The 19,765-nt window shown below is 53.8% G+C and overlaps 2 protein-coding genes and 1 pseudogene across 4 annotated transcripts; 1 reads left to right on the forward strand and 2 right to left on the reverse strand.

The window, feature by feature from the left end:
* Window positions 1-179: 179 nt before the first annotated feature.
* B4GALT2 (beta-1,4-galactosyltransferase 2) lies at window positions 180-9,700 on the reverse strand. 3 transcript variants are annotated; one of them, XM_066269394.1, is made up of 8 exons: window positions 9,408-9,700; window positions 8,314-8,494; window positions 7,520-7,875; window positions 7,064-7,299; window positions 3,771-3,961; window positions 3,464-3,586; window positions 3,244-3,348; window positions 180-1,284 (listed from the first exon to the last, which is right to left on the reverse strand). In XM_066269394.1, exons 3-8 carry the CDS (start codon window positions 7,821-7,823, stop codon window positions 1,134-1,136), a joined length of 1,110 nt encoding a protein of 369 aa, XP_066125491.1. In that variant the 5' UTR covers window positions 7,824-7,875; window positions 8,314-8,494; window positions 9,408-9,700; the 3' UTR covers window positions 180-1,133. The 3 variants fall into 3 exon arrangements, with proteins under 3 accessions (XP_066125491.1, XP_066125490.1, XP_066125492.1); XM_066269393.1 differs by lacking the exon at window positions 8,314-8,494; XM_066269395.1 differs by lacking the exon at window positions 8,314-8,494 and having other exon boundaries at window positions 9,328-9,461.
* An 897-nt stretch (window positions 9,701-10,597) lies between these two features.
* ATP6V0B (ATPase H+ transporting V0 subunit b) lies at window positions 10,598-14,556 on the reverse strand. The gene is made up of 8 exons (XM_066269396.1): window positions 14,376-14,556; window positions 13,585-13,633; window positions 13,273-13,356; window positions 13,068-13,145; window positions 12,016-12,085; window positions 11,854-11,905; window positions 11,506-11,696; window positions 10,598-10,894 (listed from the first exon to the last, which is right to left on the reverse strand). Exons 1-8 carry the CDS (start codon window positions 14,440-14,442, stop codon window positions 10,868-10,870), a joined length of 618 nt encoding a protein of 205 aa, XP_066125493.1. The 5' UTR covers window positions 14,443-14,556; the 3' UTR covers window positions 10,598-10,867.
* A 3,669-nt stretch (window positions 14,557-18,225) lies between these two features.
* LOC136329086 (putative monooxygenase p33MONOX pseudogene) lies at window positions 18,226-18,887 on the forward strand (annotated as a pseudogene).
* Window positions 18,888-19,765: the final 878 nt, after the last annotated feature.

The following is a 19,765-nucleotide window of genomic DNA, read 5'->3' on the forward strand; positions in this document are numbered from 1 at the left end:
AAACTGTGCCGCTACCCCAAGCCCCGCCCCTACCCTTTCCAGGTCTGGAAAGTGGAACCGGCTCGCGGGGAGCACAACCCACAGCTGATACGTAGTTTTGGAGTCAGGGTCCTGACCCCAAATACCTTGGGTTCATCCCTGGCTACTTTGAGCTTCGGGACATGTGGAGAACCGAGAAATCTGAGCCCATTGGGTTTATTACTTTGTGGCCTCTTGTGGCCCAGAGGCATTGCAGAAGGAAATCTTTCCCCTTTAGAGCTAGCGCAAGTCTAGTACGCACTGCGCTTTGAGGGGCCTGGGGAGGCAGGGCAGCCCTGGCTAGACCTGGCAGGATCCATAGGTTAGGCCAGGCGCCCTCCCACACCCAGGGCCTGGATCCACGGACCCAGATGCCCATCCCCAGACAAAAGGGCTGCTCCATTCACGTTTTTTACTAAAGCACCCACACAAGTTTCTGTGCAATATACAAACACGAACCGGCCCTGGGGCTGCCTTCTCTCTGAGACAGGGAGGTGGGAACCAGATTGACTGATCCAAGCCCCACCTGCCACCCATGCAAAGCCTATCCCAAGATCTCAGGCAGTAACACAGCACCCCCTCTGGTCCCCTCCTGGGGCTGCTCCTCAGCAGGGGGCCATCAGAGTTTGCCCCCAATAATGTTGAATGAAAAAGGTTTCCCCTCCCCTGGGAGCAAGGGGAATCCCCAGGTCTGAGAAGTCTCCCTAGAAGTGGCACTGCCCCCTAGTCATACCTCCTATTCTTCCAGGCCCTAGGGGACTCAAGGGAGGGGAAACTGAGGCACAGAGAGGTGGAGTAACCTAGCCCAGGCCACTCGGTGAGGCAGTGCAGGGGCTGGCCCGACCCTGACAGTTAGGGAGGCTGGGCTGGGGAGGGAGGGACAAGGAGGGTGGACCCCAGAGGGCCACACTTGAGAGGCCTGCTCAGGATGGAAGCCCCCCGAAGTAGATTCTGAAACTTCCAGGTGCAGCTGGGGGGGCCTACTGAAGACCCTCAGAAAACAAGAGCCCACAGTCTCAGTCCTGGGGGATCCCCCACAGAGCAGCAGCCAGCCAGGCTGTAGGTCAGTCCTTTGGCTAGCAATCCTTGGCACGGAAGCCTTTGTCCTTTTAGTGTCAGCCTCGAGGGGGCCATGACGGGGGCCGTCCAATGTCCACTGTGATATTGGTGAAGAGTGGTTGCCGAGACACCTCCAAGACCTGATACCGCACTGACCCAATGCCGTCCCGCTTCATGGTCAGCTTCGTATTTTGAATCTTGGTAAACCTAGGCAGGATGGAAGTGAGTTCAAATCAGGTCTAAGCACCAAACCCAGTATCTCTGGGGCTGAGGGTCAAGCCATCCTGGCTTCTTCCAGTGGTGACTCAGTTCTCCCTATCACCCTTCACCCTCCACCTGCCTGTTCCTTTTGTTCTCGCACCTGTCCTCAAAACAGAGATCTCACCCCCTTGAGTCCAGAACTGTGACATCCTCACAAATCCTTCACTCAGACCTTCCTTCTAAGCTTTAGACCTCGACATCCAGCATCCCATTGGCACCTCAAATGCAATGTGTCCTGTGTCAGATGTATCATCTTTATTGCCCAAACCCATCATCTCTGTGCCATCTTCTGTTTCTCATCCTTTAGTCACTCCCTCACCATCTACTGAGCAGTCCCCATGTCCCAGGCTCTACTCTAAGAACCAGGGACACAGCCATGAATAGGAACAGCAAGGCCCTTCTTCTAATGTCAAGTCTGTGCCACAAGGGGAATCAGGTAACAGGCAAGGAACACATCAGAATGCTAAGGGACATAGGACAGGGAAACCAAGAAGACTGACTTGGCAGGGGTGAGTATGTGATATCAAGCTGATAGTGGGGGGAGGAGGAGCACTCCAGGCAGAAGCAAGAGCACCTGCTGACATTAACTGGGAATTAGAATTTGCACAGCTAAGTGGCTAGAGCCTAATGGGCCAAGAGAAGAAATAGAGTAAGATTGGCTTGGAGGTCACAGCATGTATAGGCAGGGCTCTGTAAGTCAGAAGGAGTAGTTTTTTGTCTTTTTAATTCTGTGAGCAAGAAGACACCAAGGGATTTTTAACCCAGTATGAGGGGAAGGAGAGACAGGGGACATGAACTACAGAAGGCAAGGGGAAGCAGGGAAACCAGTAAGTCACTGCAGTAGTCCAGGCAAAGGAAGAGGTAGTAAAGGGAAAAGTGAACGGCTCAGGTATGTTCAGAAGGACGGCAATGATGCTGACTTGCTGATGGTTGGGACATGTAGAGTGAGGGGAAGAAGAATCCAGGACGCCTAGATACGAGAGAAAAGCAGCTAGGTAGATGGAACCACCATCCACACAGTTCCTTTAGCCAGAATGTCTTGCTGTCTTGCCACTTCCTACCCAGGGCAGATATCACTAATTGATGATGGCCACACCTGAAACGGGACCAAGGCTCCCAGTATGTGCGTCTAGCAGAGCTCCACTGCCATCCTCATCCCAACTGCTTGACCCTCCCAGTCCTGCGCTCAGCTCAGACCCCCCTCTGAGCACTCTCTCCAGTGCCCTGCAGCCCTCTTCTCCCAGTCTTTGTCCCATCCCTGCTCACCATGATTTTTATCTGAACTGCTTTTTCATCAGCTCGCTGGGGGCCTGCTGCTCCATGCTTCTGCCAAACATCAACCCTACATCAGTGCGGCACGCCCCCACTCTTACACCCTGGGTTCAGAGCACGACAACCCTACTGTTCCAGCTGGGACTCCCCTGTGGCCCTTGAACAAAAGTGAAACTCCGAACCTGGGATTTCAGACCCTGAACACCCAGCCCTGCGCCTCTCTACTGTCAGCCTCAGCCCTCAGAAATTTTAATACCCACAAGTTTTAGACTCTCAGCATGTACCGTGCATGTTCACATTCCAGACTCCTACACATACTACTTCCTTTTATCCAAACCGGCCTCTACCATTCGCCTGGGGAATACAGCACTGTGCCCAAGGCAGGTGTGTGGCAAATATCTGCTGAATGAATAACTTGTCAAACTCAGGTTCACTATCACATCCTCCAAGAGGCCTCCTACCATCACTCCGCCAGGACAGCACCTTGTCCTGATCACCTGGTGCTGTTAACTGCCTGTCTCCCTCCTTAGAATGAACTTCTTGTGGCATCTCCAGCTCTGGGGATCCACAGCACTTGTGGTCACCCCAGGGACTAAGGGGTTAGGGGCCCTGGGGTCAGGGGTGCTGGGTCACCTCTGAGGGTTGGGCTCGTTATGCTTGTCCCGGTCGTGCTTGATCATGCGGTAGCGACCTATGCGGATGTCTGGGCGCGAGATCTTCATCCCAGTCAGGGAGATACTAGGGAAGAGGACAGATGGACTGGAGCAGGCACCAGGAAGGGCAAGGAGCACCGCCCAGTCTGCGCCACACCCTCTCCTGCACCCAGTCTACTAACCACTCCTTCTCTACTCACCGGTTAAAGATGTCGTCATCCTCACCACCCCAGCCCCAGTACTCATTGGGGAAGCCATTGATTCTCAGAAACTGGGCTTTGCTCAGGCCCGACACGCCTCCAAAGTAGCCAGCATAGGGCAGCCTATTGTGTGGGAGGACGGGCATCAGTGAGGGGCCTGAGGGGATTCCCGAGGGAGGACCAGTGATGCCCCGGGGGCCAGGGGCCAGGGGGGGCCCTGGGGCTGGGAGTGAGGGCCTGGGGGTGGTGGGGAAGGTGGGGACAGTAGGGGTGGAAAGTTCCAGATCCAGCTGAAAAGGAAACTCACCGGAAGCCAAACTTGTCCATGGCAATGGCAAAATGACGGGGCTGGTCACCGCAGCGGTACAAGTTGCGGTCATCCATGGGGACCAGGTCCACGTCACTGAAGATGAAGCAGTCATAGGCGGCATCCTCCTTCAGCGCCTCTAGGAAGCCCACATTGAGCAGCTTGGCCCGGTTGAATGTGTCCTCACCATGCTGGGGTTGGTGGAGGGGACAGGTCAGCTCTGGGCCTGGCAAGCACCAGCCACTTTACCACTGTCCAGAACAGTCCCCATAGCCTTCTACCCCCCAACCCTTGCGTGGCTCATGCGGACTCCTAGGATCAAGTCCAGCTCCTTGCCCTGGACCTGGCCTTCCAAGGCCTTTCATGATCTGGCTGTAGCCTCCTCTCTGGCCACTGCCCTCAGATGCTAAGATCCAACTATACTAGATTCCTTAGTGGCCCCAGAACATGCCAGACACTTTCTTGCCTTGGCCTTCATCTTAGCAGTTCCCCCTGCCTGAAATGCTCTCCTTTGCTTGTCAAATTCACGTCTGGATGGCTTCCCTGACCAAACCTCCCCCACAGTATCATTATACATTCCCTCCTGTGTGCTTCATGTATACCAGTATCCGCTTGGATGGTGATTTAGAGCTCCTATTTCAATCATTCATTCACTCAAACATGCCCCGTATCCCTGTCCTTTCTGCCAGCCACCTTCTCTGTGCCACTGAGGATCCTGGAGAGGAGCAGCCCAACCCTGAATACACTGCCTCCCTACTGAACACAGTCACAAAGTGAGATGGACAATGAATGCCCCAAGTGGCCAGTGTCTAAGATGCAGAAACCATGGGGACTGAGCTACTAAGCTTCAGCCACCTGTTCCCTCTGGCTCATTTGAATTTCTTTTTTTTTATTTATTTATTCATTTTAGAGAGGAGAGAGAGAGAGACAGAGAGAGAGAGAGAGGAGAGAGAGACGGGGGGAGGAGCTGGAAGCATCAACTCCCATATGTGCCTTGACCAGGCAAGCTCAGGGTTTCGAACCGGCGACCTCAGCATTTCCAGGTTGACGCTTTATCCACTGTGCCACCACAGGTCAGGCCTGGCTCATTTGAATTTGTATCCAACACCTTGGGGAGTCTCAGACCAGGACACAATCAGGCTAGGTTCACTGGTCTCCCAACAAAATGATAAGCATAGGTTCAGTAGGCAGTCATGGTCCAGTGAGTCTGAAGTCCCAACCTACAATCTCCAGGCTGGGGCCAGAGAGGCTCCAGTAGAGGGGGTGTGTTTGAGTGGGCCCTTCCTCTCCACAAGCCAGCCTGGGCCTGAAGGCGTGGGAGCTGCTGCCCTGGAACCCTGAACTGCCCAGCCCCACCTGCTCTCTTCCATTCTTCCCCTGCACTTTCTCTCCCACAAGCCCTTGAAGCCACTGTCCATCATCTCCTGGCTCCTCAGAACTCCTTTCTAACCTCTCTGACCAGACACGGGCCCCAGGTTTCTCCCACATGGTTCATAAGCATGCTCAACTCTCCCCCATCTGGAATAAAAAACTTCCCTCTAGCCACCGCCCTACCTTTTGCCATCCCTTGTTGGCAGAGGATTTTTTTTTAAGGAGTTGTCTCCAATTGCCTATTTCCATTTTGTCAAATCTGATTCCTTCTTCAACCCACTGCAATCTGCTTCCGCCCCCACCACGGCCCTGAAATGGCTCTCGCTGGGCCCACCTTGTTGCTAAATCCACTGGACGCTTCTCCGTCCACATCCTTCCTCACTCCCCCGGCGGCGCTCACGCACTTGCCATGCTTCCTTCCTGACGCTCATTCCCGGGGCCTCTAGAGCATGGCACTCTCCTGGGTCTGCTCAAACCTTTTTTGCCGACCTCAGCTGCCTCTGTGGCAATCTCTCGCCTTCTCCACCCATGCCTTACACACCGGCTTTCTCCTCCCAGGTCCCAGGCTCCTGGGCAGACTGGACCTTGTTGGTTTTAGGGGCCATCTACATACTGGTGGCTCCCAGATCTCCCTCTCCACCTCAGACCTCACTCCCAAATCGACTCATTTGTCGAACTGCCTGCTAACCCTTCCTCTCACACTTTCCCCGGGCACTCAAACCCATCACACGCAGAAACAAGTTCAGAGTCACACTCTCCCTGGACCTGGTCCAGCTGCTGAGTTTCCATCCTGCTCACAGGTCCAGCCATCCAGACAGCGAGCGGCCAAGACAGAAGCACTCCTGGCATCTCCCTTTCCACCACCTATGGCGCAGCAATCCCTTCAACCTCACAACTATTGCCCAACTCACGTGCACGTTCACCATTTCTTTCTTCGACATCCTCGTCTCTTCCCACTGGCCACCCTGCCTCTAGTCTTTCCTTTCCATCCCATTTCCATATGCAATCAGAGTAATCCTTCTATAATTAAACATACACTCTGCTTCCCCTTTAAAACCTTACAATGGTGCCCCCCCCCACTTCAGACTGCAATTCAAGTGCTTAATATGCCTCCTCAGACCCCTCTGGGTTTGGCCTCTGTCAGCTCTTCCAGCCTCATCTTCGACACCCACCCTTCATTTTGAGCCCCACACCTCAACCAACAATTCCTGCACACACGAGACGAGTTCCCTCACTGGGTCCTCCAGTCCCCGTGCCAGCTGATGCCTGTTCATCCCTCAAAACCCATCTCAATAGTCACTTCCAAGCCCAGGGCTGGACCAGGCCCCTCACTGCTCCCACAGCCCCTGCTCCAACTCCAGTCACACAACATCGTCCTGGAGTCCACAGGGACCCAAGTCCAAGTCTGGGAGTTCTCTGTGAGAAGGAGGGCCTGTGTAAGATCCTCTCTGGGCGGCAGCAGCCAGCCCTGGCCAGGCCATGGCAGGGCTCACACTGACTTGAGTTCCTGGGCCAGTACTTGGTCCTAAGGTAGACTTCCTCCCTCTTTCAGGGGCTAACTACTCCTCTCCTCAGGCCCTCAACATCTGCTCACAGCCAGCAGACACTAGGCCTCTCACCCTAGGGTGGGCCCACCAAAGGTAAACAATGAGGCTCACCCCTTAAGGGCATGCATATACCCACCAGAGTGCACGCCAACATTCACATGCACGTACTCCCCTTCGTGCATACACAAAGCGTCCTGTGTTACTGACACCTGTGTACCCTCACAGGTAATCCACCTATCCACACAACCGTGGGCAAAGACCCACGAATTCCCCGAAACCCACATATGCACCAACAGGCACATGGGCTCCACACCCACAGGTGTTCACAGGTTCTCTGGTGGCCAGTGCCCAACCTGGGGGTCAGAGACAGCACACCTGGTTGATGACATAGATGCCATAGCGCAGCCGCTGTCGCCTCAGAATGGGGTGCAGATAGTGCAGCCAGTAGCGTAGGTGGTGCTCCCGGTGTCGAAAGGGGATGATGACTGCCACCGTCTGGGCTGGGGTGCAGTCAGGCGGTGTATAGCGGCCACCCAGGAGCACACCTGGATTCTCCCTCTGCACCCGCTCCAGGGGCATGGGTGAGGTGAACTCAATCAGCAGTCGGCCCACTGCAGGCAGGACAGTGGCACAGGAATCAGGCCTTCATCAGAATCCAGGGACACCAGCCCTCTCCCTCAGCCTGGGGGTGGGCAAGGGAACCCGAGGAGTAGCCCTCTTACAACACACCTGCACCCTTGGCACCACCATTGGTCAAGACTCCATTCTCCCGGTCAGAATGGTTAGGTCCTCTGCCCACCCCTAGAGGTAGGTCCTACCCTGTAGGCTCACCAAGACCAGGTGGCGAGTCAGGACAGGGCGGCAGGATGGGAGCCGTGGGGCCAGGCCGGACACTGGGGGCCTCCGGGAGCCCAGAGCTGGGGGCAGTGGTGTTGGGCCGGGAGCAGTTGGTGCTGCCGCTTGCAGCTGGGTGAAGGACACGGGTGAGGCCTCGGGCACTGAAGCGGCTGAAGAAGGCCAGGTGCTGGGCGTAGACATCAAAGTAGAGGATGACGGCCACGAGAAAATGCAGCAGGCAGAGAAGGAGCACAGCCTTGCAGACGCGCTCCAGCGTCCCCCCCAGCAGTCTGCTCATCCCGCAGGCGGCCTCCGGCCCGCCCAATGGGCCCGGGCATCCGGCTGCCGGCCTGAACAAGGGTAGGGAAGAAACCAACCCCGCAGGTCAGAACCAGATGGACAAGGCTACCCACCCACCTCCTGGCCCACTGCTCACACTTACCTGCCTATCTTCTCTGACATTCATGGACTCATTCTATGTCCAAATAGACATACAGACACAGTCCCTGGCAACTCACTACTCACACATTTTCACACACCTGAGTACTTACATATGCTTGCATTCCTCGTCCTCACTGACACACACACGCAAGCACAGCCTCACACACATTCCCAGGAACATGGACACGAGACCTCTGACCACACTGGTTCATACCTAAACATGGAAACACACGTACCTATGGACCCACATGTGTACCTGTGCCCCAGAGAACAGACACTCCACAGGGCAGGAGCCTCATCCCAGGATTCGTGATCTGAGGAAGGGAGACTACTTGCTGAGCACCTACCATGCAGGAGTGCTTTGTACTCATGACTTCACTTAGTCCTTCCGGGAGCATGGTAGGCAGTGGTTTGGTTGAGCAGGTCCCAGTGACAAGCAGGCCAGGCCAGCTGGAACCAGGCTGGGAAGTGGCCCTCAGCATCCAGATGGCCCAAATATGAACAGGATGTTTATGGGATCCCTTCCCTCTGGAGCAAGAGGTCAAAATACAGAGTCGGGCACAGGACACTCCTCGCCTAAAACCTCAAGGATTGAGATGAATTCTCTGAAGCCTGCCCAGCACTGTTGGTTCTGATTCCCAGAACAAGGAATGCCTGAGCCCTGGAGACAGAGGTGCAGCACTCAGCATGGAAGGCGAGGGTCTTGCCTGGGCCACAGCTCCAGCTGTGGTTCCAACAGAGCAGCACCACTTCTGTGGCCACTTCTAGCAGTGCTTCAAGGAGTAGGGTGACTCGCATTCACAGACACACAGTATCACACAACCACACAGACACTCTTGGTCCCAGCTGTAGTCACCTGCACTTAGACACACCCAGATGACAGTAACACACAAGAGTTATACAGTCACAAAGCCACTGATCCGGCATTTACACAACCATACTTACAAGCTCCCAGGCGTCTCACAACACCCGGACCCACGTGCAAACATTCCCACCTCAAATCGGGGCAGAGGTTCTGGGTCAGGCTGACCGCCAGACTGTTAGGTACATTTGGGTGAGACTGGAAGACTGAGCTGCCTGAACACGTGGCATCCCGGGACGGGGGAGTAGTAGCACACACCCGGGGGGTGTGGAGCCTGAGGGTTGGGGGGGGGGGGCGTGGATTAGGGGAGTGGATGTGGGGCGGGGGCCGAGGCAACGGGGAAATGTGACTGGAGCGCCTCCCCGCGCCACGAGGCCGGAGCGAGCAGGGACAATAAAGGAGGCCGGCCGGGGGCGGGCAGAGGAGCCCGGGGGAAACCGAGGGATGGGGGTGGGGTGGGGTAACGCCAGGCCGGGATCTGGCCGCTAGCGCCTCTCACCGGGTCCTGGGCGGGGATCACGGGGCCGGGTCTGGAATCTCGGGGCCCTGTGCTGGGTGCCGCGCGCGCCCCCCTCTCACCCAGCGCTCAGCAGGGAGCGCCGCTCCAGCTGGGGCTGGCTTCCCGGCTCCGGCGGCTGCAGACGGCTCCGTCTCCCATGGCCCAACCCCGCCGCCTCCCGCCGCCCGGTCAGCGGTCCCCGCGACCCCCGGGCCGCCTCCCGCCGCCGCCGCCGCCGCGGGCCATGGTGCGGAGCCACCCCGGGGGGCAGGGCGGGGCCGGGCGGCCGGGCAGACCCACGGACCCGCGGGCTGTTGGACTACAGTGTCGCCACCTCCCTCCCGCGCTACGGCGCCTCCGAGGGGCAGGCCCGGCCGGCGCGCCCGCGCGCGCACCCGCCTCCAGCGCGCCCGCACCCGCGGCGCGCAACCGACGCTCCCCCCAACCCGCCCGCGGCCGAGCGCCGCGGAGCTAGGGGACGAGGTGGCACAGGGCCCGGGAGGGGCGTTCAGAAATCGGTCAGGCTCATCCAAGGAGTCGGATTAGAGGTCTGGACCGCAGAGGGTGTGGACAGGTCAAACCCTTCACGGGAGAGCGGAGTCTGGGTTGAAGTACGAACTCGGCGGAAGAAGGGGCCGACTAGGGCAGTGAGGTTTAGGGATTTGGCAACTCATTACTGGGAGCATTATTAAAGGTCTGCCAGGGATGGGGCACTAGTTGGGCAGGACCCTTAAAGGCGAAGACAAAAGTTGGTGGCGGGGGCCTGGAGGTGGCTGTGGCTTCTAGGGGAACAGGACGTTGGTTTGATTGGACAGGAGTGGGAGGAGCTGGACAAGGCCATAGGAACAGGGGAAGGGGACCAGATTAGTCACTGGCAGGGGATGGTGCTGGGATAGGTGGAGGCAAATGAATGAGTTCCAAGCCCCACAAGGGTAGGGAGTGATGGGTGCCTGAGAGTAGAACCAGGTAAGTAGATAATGGCCAGTTTGGGTTTGCAGACAGAGAGCCCCAACGGTATGGTTCTAGGAGGACATTCCCTTCCCTCCCCCACAAAAATTCGGGCCCATACTTCCCCCAAACTCAGGCCCTTCACTACAGATATTGAAGGGTACAGAGTCCTCAGTCCAGCGCCTTCTGCATCCCACCCAGGAGCCAGTTCTGTCCAGAGCAGAGGCAGTGTGTATGAGTGGCAAGAGGCTGGCATGAGGCTGAGGCCTACAGGCCTGTTTACCTTTCTGTGAAATGTGGTGAAGGAGAACAGAAGCGGCACTGACCCAGACAAACACATTTATTTCACAAACACTGAGAAGCCAGGTCAGGGGTGGAGGTGGGACACAGGTGCACAGCTGCACACAGTCATCAGCAACCCCCTCCCCACACTGAGGATCCAGCCACGCAGAGCCTCCAAGTCGACAGGCAGCGAGAGGTGAGTTCAGGAAGGGCCCAGAACACCAAGCCCTGTGAAAGGGCACAGCTCCAGCTGTCCCAGGAAAACCACTAATAAATAAGAGTGGGGCACGGCTCCACCCACACAAATCATCTATTCACCCATCTTCACTCTGGAGGTCTGCAAAAAAAAGAACAGGAGAAATCAGGTATGGACAGAGGAACAGATACTACAGTGACAGGTGACAGATGATCAGACCTAACAAACTCATGATGGGATGGAAAAATGACAACAGATGGATGACTGGATCGGGATATGCTATGACAAACAGATGAACAGGGACAGTCAGACAACCACAGTCAGATGGAGAGAAGTGGCATACGGACAGTGCCACTCATCAAGTCAACCCAGTGAGGCACCTACAGTCACCCTCAGATCCTTAGGCTGATCCTTAGCCACCAACTTACACACTGTCAGACACATAAGACACACAATTCAGACACTGCAGTCTGACTGACAGCACAGACAAGATCCCAACCCATGGAGTCAAAATAACAGAGACTAAATGAAACATAGCAACACAGGGGAAAATAGGACAGCTATTGTTTCCAGATTAGAAACAAAATTAAATTGAAAGCTTCAAAAGGGAGAAAACCAGAAGCTGGGACTGAGATGGTAGAAGCTCTTCAGGGGTTCTATGGTTAAGGGTGGGAAAGGGAGCACGGCAGCTCCTCTGGAAGGAAGTGAGGCTGGGTTAGGGACAAGGACAGAAGCTCCCCGGCATTCAGCACCTGAAGGATCGCAACGATGACCCCAAACAGGCCGATGGCACTGCCAAAGATCTCCACGATAAGAATCTTCACAAAGAGGCTGGGGTTCTGTGCATCAGCCAGGGCGGCTCCACTGCCCACAATGCCCACGCAGACTCCACAGAAGAGGTTAGACAGGCCCACAGTGAGGCCAGCTCCAAACATGGAATAACCTGGGGGGATGGAAAGGGAGCACTGAAGCCAATCACCAACACCACTGTGCAAAGCAGGCTGATGTAGGTGACAGAGTGTCAAAATGAGGAGTCTAAACTGGGGGTAAGAGGAGGGAAGCAGGTGCCCTAGGTTTTTTGCCTTCACACACCCACCTACCTGCATGATAGTTTCGATGACCAATGGCTTTGGGGTCAGTGGCAGAGAAAGGCTGAGGGAGGCAGAGAAGTAATCAGAATCCACCCTCTACCACTCTTCCTTCCCCAAGCAATGTACAGAACACAGTGGAATGGATACCAAACCCACCCTGGTCCTCCTTACCTCAGCCAGATTGCTAATGACAATTGCCATAATGATGCCGTAGATAGCCACAGCCTCACAGAAGATGATGCTGGTGGTGGTAGTGGTGGGCAAAGGAGGTTGAAAGGAGAAGGAAATGAGAAAGAAACCAACCTTCCTCCTCAAAGAGTCCCCAGCCACCTTTCCCCCAATGGTATCCCACCCTATCAGGAGGCTAGCCAGAAGCAGAATGTCAGGTCAAATAGGCAGTGGCACAATGGATAGAGTGTTGGCCTGGAATGCAGAGGACCCAAGTATGAAACTTTGAAGTTGCCAGCTTAAGCATGGGCTAGTCCAGCTTGAGTGCAGGCTCACTAGCTTGAGCGCAGGGTCACTGGCTTGTACATGGGATCATAGACATGACCCCATGGTTGAAGGCTTGAGCTCAAAGGTCACTGCCTTGAAGCTCAAGGTCGCTGGCTTGAACAAGGGGTCACTGACTCAACTGGAGCCCCCAGGGCAAGGCACATATGAGAAAGTAGTCAATGAACAACGAAAGTGCTGCAACCAAGAGTTGATGTTTCTCATCTCTCTCCCTTCCTGTCTGTCCCTATCTCTCCCTGTCTCTGCCTCTATCTTGCTAAAAAAAAAAAAAAAAAAAAAAAAAAAAAAGGAAGGGCCTGACCTGGTGGTGGCGCAGTGGATAGAGCATCGGACTGGGATGCGGAAGGACCCAGGTTCGAGACCCCAAGGTCGCCAGCTTGAGTGCGGGCTCATCTGGTTTGAGCGAGGCTCACCAGCTTGGACCCAAGGTCGCTGGCTCCAGCAAGGGGTTGCTCAGTCTGCTGAAGGTCCGCGGTCAAGGCACATGTGAGAAAGCAATCAATGAACAACTAAGGTGTTGCAATACGCAATGAAAAACTAATGATTGATGCTTCTCATCTCTCTCTGTTCCTGTCTGTCTGTCCCTGTCTATCCCTCTCTCAGACTCACTCTCTCTGTGAAAAATAAATAAATAAAATTAAAAAAAAATAAAATAAAAGGAAGGAAGGAAGAAGGAAAAGAAAAAAGAATTAGGCAGGGCCCTAACTTACCTGACCAGGTTCTTGGTCTTGATCCTAGGGGCCTTCACCCCTCCCCCAATGATGGATGAGCCAGTAATATAGATGCCCCTGGTGGAAAGATAAGAAACCAGTGAGCAGAGGCCATACTTGTCAGTGCCCCCAGGGTGACTAAGGAACCAATGACACCACCTGCTATGACTCATTGCCCACCCCATCACACCACCCCAACACTCACCATGCTGCCCCAACCACGGACAGGGAGATAGCTAGGCCAACGCCTAAGTTTGACCACATGAAGGGGGAAGTCTCTGTCAAGAACCTGGTGTGGAGACAGGAAGGAAAGCAATTCAGTGTTGCTGGAGAACTGGGCACAAAATTCCCGCCACACCTCCAACCCCACCAGTACTGGCTGCTAATACAAAAGACTTCATATCTCCCAAAGGTCCACATCCCAGGCAGCTGGGGATGGGGTGGAGGAGGGGGCTCAAAGCAGAGAAGGCTGCAGAGCAGCAGCTCCTAGGGGCATCCTCTCCTTGCCCTTCCTTACCATGCCACATCAAAGCGGAAGCCCAAGTCGAAAATGGTGTAGCAGATCCCTGCAGCAGGGAGAAAAAGGGGTTAGGGGTTGCTCTCTAGAGAGAAGCTCCCCAAATGAGACAGGAGGTTGCTGCCCAGCTGTTGGGCCACCTCCTCAGCGGTCTGCCTACACCTGAGTCAGGGGCAGTCCTCAAGCTGGCCCCCGTACGAACGGCTGTCTCTACAGCTGCCTCTGCTCAGGCCTCCGTTTTCTGCCACTCTTTCAGTATCACCTCACTCTGACACCACATCCCAGACCCGGGCCCTTCTCGGGCAGCAGGCAGTTCGCACGCCTGAATACCCTGGACTCGGGAGGGAGAGAGCAAGAGCTCCGGCCAGGCTCCACCGGTTCCCGCCCGCCCAGGCCGCGCCGCTGTTTACCCAACAGCTGCAGGTGGGGGTGCTAAACGACCAGAGAAAGAGGAACTGAAGCGGCCCGGCTCATGCCCCAAGCAGGCCGGTCAGAAGCGAGAGAAAGAAAGCAGCCGTGAAACTGGGGAGGCGGCGGTGACGACAGAAAGCGACCAGGGCTGCTCTCGCGGCCCCCACCTACCCCCGCCCGCGCCCCTCCTCAAGCAGCTGGAGATGCAGGTCTCCTCTGTGGGGGTCAGAGGCCCCGACAGGCGTGAGGCAACTCCCGGAGCCTGGGGTGCAGAGCCCGCGCTGGAGCCCAGTATTCCCGGGACCCCACGTCCCCCGCTGGGCTCCAGCCCGGCCAGCTCGGCCCGGATGCCGGCCCCGCCCGCCAGGGCCCGGCCTCACCCACGACGATCATGCAGGCCCAAAAGGCCACGAAGACCCCGGAGTAGAGGAGCGCTAGCCCCGTCATGGCGGCAACGACGGCGGGGCACGGGTCGGTGGGTACAGAGATAAAACCGCGTCCCCGCGTCCACCGTCCGCCCCGCAGTCAGTCTGCCCGCCCCACACCGTCACCTGACTCGCTCACGTGATGCGCTGGCACCACGTGGTCCCGGGGGGGGGGGGGCCCGCTGCGCCGCGGACCTTGGCGACACTGGAACTGCAGGCGCTGAGGATTATGGTCGTTGTAGGCTCGCGCTTCAGAAGAGGCTCCGCTTCGGCTAAGTACCTCGGCTTCTGACTGGTCCCTGTCGCGTCCCCAAGGACAAGTCTCAGCAGCGACACTCCGCCCTGCTTGGGTCCGTCATCCCTGTTTTACACTCAAGCCTGCCCGTGGGCCTCCCTAGCGTAGCCTCCAAGCCAGTGCGGACCCCACGGCCTCTGCCCTTGCCTTCCTATACAGTTCCGCAGGGTGTCGTGCTCTGTTCCTCATGCTGTTTCCCCTTCCCGGAGCACACGCTTCACAGTGCTTATCCTAACGTCCAGGCAACATCTATTGATCCTCAGAAACCACTCTTCTAGGAAGCCTTCCTTAACCCTGCTGCACGGCGGGCTACCCCTCTGCCCTGGTGATCCTTACAAAATTCGGCAAGATCATGTCACTCTCCTGCTCAAAATGCCCTTGTGGCTCCCATTTCACTCTAAAAGCCATACTCCTTTTCGTGGCCTACTAGGCCTCTACCAGTGTGGCTCCAGACTCCACCTCTAATACTCCCCCACTAAGTCTTGTGGCTGCACTGGCATCCTTGGTATTCCTTGAACATACCAGCCATACCCTCACCGCATTGGCCTTATACTTGTTCTTTGCTTCTCCTAACTGTCCATGTGGCTCACTCAGTAACTTCTTTAGTCTCTGACTATCCTGTTTAATATTGAAACACCCTCTCCCTTACACTCCCTTCCCAGTTTTATATTTCTCCATAACACTTACCACCATTTGGCATATTGAGTGATTTGGTTGTCCATCTCTTCCCAACCAGGAGAATGTAAGCACCATGAAAGGATCTCTGTTCACTCACTGTTGTATTTCCAGTGCCTGGCACACAGTGGATGCTCAATACATTTTTTTAAAGTATATCTTTCCATAAAAAAAAAAAAGTATTGCCTGACCAGGCAGTGGCGCAGTGGATGGAACATCAGACTGGGACACAGAGGACCCAGGTTTGAAACTCTGAGATCGCAAGCTTGAGCGTGAGCTCATCTGGCTTCAGCAAGGGGTCAGCTCAGTCTACTGTGCCCCCCCCCCCCCCCGTCAAGGCACATATGAGAAAGCAATCAATGAAGAACTAAGGTGCTGCAACGAAGAACTGATGTTTCTCATCTGTCTCCCTTCCTGTCTGTCTGTCCCTCTCCCTGTATCTCTCTCGCTGTCTCTGTCACACACACACACGTATTTACTTTAGGGAGGGGAGGTAGAGAGAGAGAGAGAGAGGAAAAAGAGATAGGAACATTGAGCTGTTGCTGTATGTGCCCTGACCAGGGATCAAACTGGCAAACTGTGCTTCCAGTCAATGTTCTAACCAACCAAGCTATCCCACCAGGGCACATTTTAAAACTGGCAGTTTCAAAATAGTCAAGGGGATTAAAGTAAAGCATAGAGAATATAGTAAAAAACATTGTAATAACTGTGTATGGTACCAAGTGGGTACTGGAAGTATGAGGGAACACTTGTAAAGTATATGACTATCTGACCGCTATGCTGTACATCTGAAACTAATACAAAATAATATTGAATGTAAACTGGAAAAACTTGTTTTAATGATTACATGTTGAATGTTTTTTATATTTAAATTTTAAAAATTATTTAATTTACAACTAAAAGAGTACCTAGTCATACTCATCAGCAATATTTTTTTTTTTTTTTTTTTTACATCAGCAATATTTGACTCTCCTTTTCAACTCTTTCCAGGTCATAGACAATCTTTGCATTTTAGCCTAATTTGCATCTACAGCCCTGGCTGGGTGGCTCACTGGATAGAGTATTGTCCCAGCACGTCAAGGTGGGACGTGCAACCTCTGGTCAGGGCACATGCAAGAAGCAACCAATGAGTGCACAGCTAAATGGAACAGCTAAGTGGAATGAGTTGATGCTTTTCTCTCTATCTCTCCCCTCCCTTCCTTCCCCTCTCCCTCTCAAACCAATGAAAAAATTAAAAACAAAGTATTTATTCTAGAAGACATCTACAAAGTATTTAATTTCTACATATTTACTACTTATAAACATATTCATATTTTCATCCAAGAGATTCAACGTAGGTCCTTCTGGGAAACCTCTTTTGGGCTCCACCTGCCTCTGAGGGTTTCCCTCCTCACAGAGATTAGTTTCACTGTGCAGTAATTGCCTATTTAATTGCCTGTCTTCCCAATTACATTGTGAGGACAGGAATCCAATCAAATACAATTCAGATCTTCACCCACAAGACCTACGCAGGAGGTGTTTGATGAATAAAGAGACGGGAGAGCCTGACCGGTGGTGAATTGAAGATCAGTGTGGGACACTGAGGGCCCTGGTTCAAAACCCACAGGTTGCCAGCTAGAGCGTGGGCTCGTCAGCTTGAGCGCAGGGCCACTGGCTTGAGTGTGGGATCATCAACATGATCCCAAGGTCGCTGGCTTGAGCCCCAAGATTGCTGGCTTTAGCCCCAAGGTCACTGGCTTGAGCTCAAGGTTGCTGGCTTGAACCTAACGTTGCTTTATTGAGATCAACATTGCTTTAAGGGGTCACTGGTTGGGCTTGAGCCCCCCGGTGAAGACATATATGAGAAACAATCAATAAAACTACTAAAGTGAAGCAACTACGGAGTTGATGCTTCTCTTCTCTTCCTCTCTCTTTTAAAACAAACAAATAAACAATAGGAGAGAGCTTATATTGCCTGGTTGGTACTTGAGGCCCTTAGGGTTGTGACTGACATAGTGCCACTCACACCATGGCTTGGGTCTTGACTGTGCCATGACCTCTAGAGAGATGTGAGTACTCAGAGCCTGTTTAGTGCCGGCTGCAGGCAGCTCTGTGGTGGTGAAACAGAACCTCTGGAATGGATGGGTTACTCCCAAGCCACTGAGCTAATATGCAGCAGCTGGACAATGTTCTGCACTGATATCTGTCAGCACAAACATAACATTATTTCACTCCGATGGCAGGGACTCAGCTCTGAAATTTATATAGGAAAAGCACCTGGATCCAGTCTTTCAATAATTGCAAGACAATCACAAGTGCCTGTTTTGTTTGTTTGTTTGTTTGTTTTTAGAGAGAGAGGGACAGATAGGGACAGACAGGAAGGGGGAGAGATTAGAAATATCAATTCTTCATTGTGGCTCCTTAGTTGTTCATTGGTTGATTTCTCATGTGTCTTGACCAGGGGGCTATAGCAGATCGAGTGAACCCTTGCCAGAGCCAGTGATCTTGGGCTCAAGCTGGTGAGCCTTGCTCAAACCAGATGAGCCCACGCTCAAGCTGCTTAACTTGTCTCAAACCTGGGTCCTCCGCAGCCCAGTCCAACGCTCTATCCACTGCGCCACCGCCTGGTCAGGCCACAAGTGCCTGTTCTTGAGCCTAGTGGGCCTCTAGGCAAGATCTCAATGCCCACTGGGATGTACCACTGGGCATTCAGCTATAATGATGCCCTGGAGGACCCTACACCCATAACTCATCTTCCACTGGACAAGGGCAGATCCCCTGGAGCCAGTGATTCCAGAGCACACCTATCAGCACCTCACCAAGATGGAGGAAGAGGTCAGTGTTTCCTCCCTTGCCATGACCCTGTCATCAGCTACTGGCAGTATGGACAAGGTCCCTGTGGTGAAGGCTGAAGCCACTTGTGTCATCATGAATTCTCTGATCACAAAACAGACCAAGGAGGGCACTTGGCATTTTGAGCAACAGGCAGGACTGAGATGCTGGCTACATACCTGACAAGGGTCTTGCCACCAAGAAGACCAAGTACCTTCGAGTGGCAGAAGCACTCCACAAACTAAAACTCCAGGGTGGAGACAATGAGAGAAGCGGCCGGCCTCAGCCCAGTCTGCCCCCAGCAGCACCCCCACTCTTCCCCAAGCAGAAGCCAAGAGGCTGGTTCTCCTCTGGCTCTTCCACAGCCTTTACCTGGCCCAAATTTTAGTACCACAGATTCTGGAAGTGGAGATAAAGACAGAAACTCGGCAGATAAATGGAGCCTGTTTGGACCAAGCTCCCTCCGGAAGTCTGATCCAGGTTTTGCCAGTCAGCTCTGCAGAGGAGCCCAGAAGCCTTCTCCAATGGAACTGACACATGCGCAGGCCACCAGAAAGGCTGAAGATCCAGCATCTTTGAAGCCACCCAAGATGGACATCCCAGTGATCAAAGGGAAGAAACAATCACCACAAAGCCATAATCTCAAACCCCTTGACTTGAATGTGCTCCCACCTACCAACTTCTAGAGCTTTCTCTTCCAATAACTCTGGATAGAGGGTGTCTTTGTTTTATTTTTTAACCTTTTAAACTGAGGATAGAACTGGAGACATAATTGGTTTTCAAGAAACATTAGAGCAAAACTTGTGCTTGTGTGGAAGAAGCCATTGTGTATTGCTTTTATTTAAACTAAGACTAATCTCAACAGTGATGTATGTTGGCCTCATCAGCCTAGACAAGAACTAATCATTGCTTACTAGGTAGATTATGTTTGTATTGTTCCCAAACCAAGGCCTTTTTTTCCCCTTCTTTTTTTAGAGAGAAAGGAGGGGAGGAGTGGGAAACATCAACTTATAGTAGTTGCACTAGAATCTATGTAAAAGCAATAAAAAAAAACTTTTAGTAGTTGCTTCTCTTATGTGTCTTGACCAGGCAAGCCCCTGGTTTCAAATCAGCAACCTTAGCATTCCAGGCCGACGCTTTATTCACTACCCCACCACAGGTCAGGCCCAAACCAAAGCTTCTTGATTCCTATACCAAGGTCAGCATAAGCATGGACAATTTGTGCTAAAAAGGTGCTCACTGATTAGTCTCTGGCCCTCTCAACTGCAGATGCTGTGTGTTCCTCGTCAGTGAGGGGGGGCCTCTGATCTGTTTGAGATCTGGGCACAAAGCAAAGCCCGACTTGGCAGGGCCTTCCTCCTGCGAGGACTGGAGCCCTCCCAATCCCACAGAGCCAGTTCTTCCAGTGGTGCCCAGGGCAGTTCTTCTGGGCAGCTTCTCTTTCACTGTCAACAAACAAGTCTTGCCTATCCTTTGCTGCACTTAAAAGTGAGATAAAGTTAACTTCAAGTTGGTGGGAAACTTTCTAAGGGAGAAAATTCAGTCTACTGCTTTGGTCTAGATA

The sequence above is a fragment of the Saccopteryx bilineata genome, chromosome 3 (assembly GCF_036850765.1).
Source record: "Saccopteryx bilineata isolate mSacBil1 chromosome 3, mSacBil1_pri_phased_curated, whole genome shotgun sequence".
NCBI lineage: Eukaryota > Metazoa > Chordata > Mammalia > Chiroptera > Emballonuridae > Saccopteryx > Saccopteryx bilineata.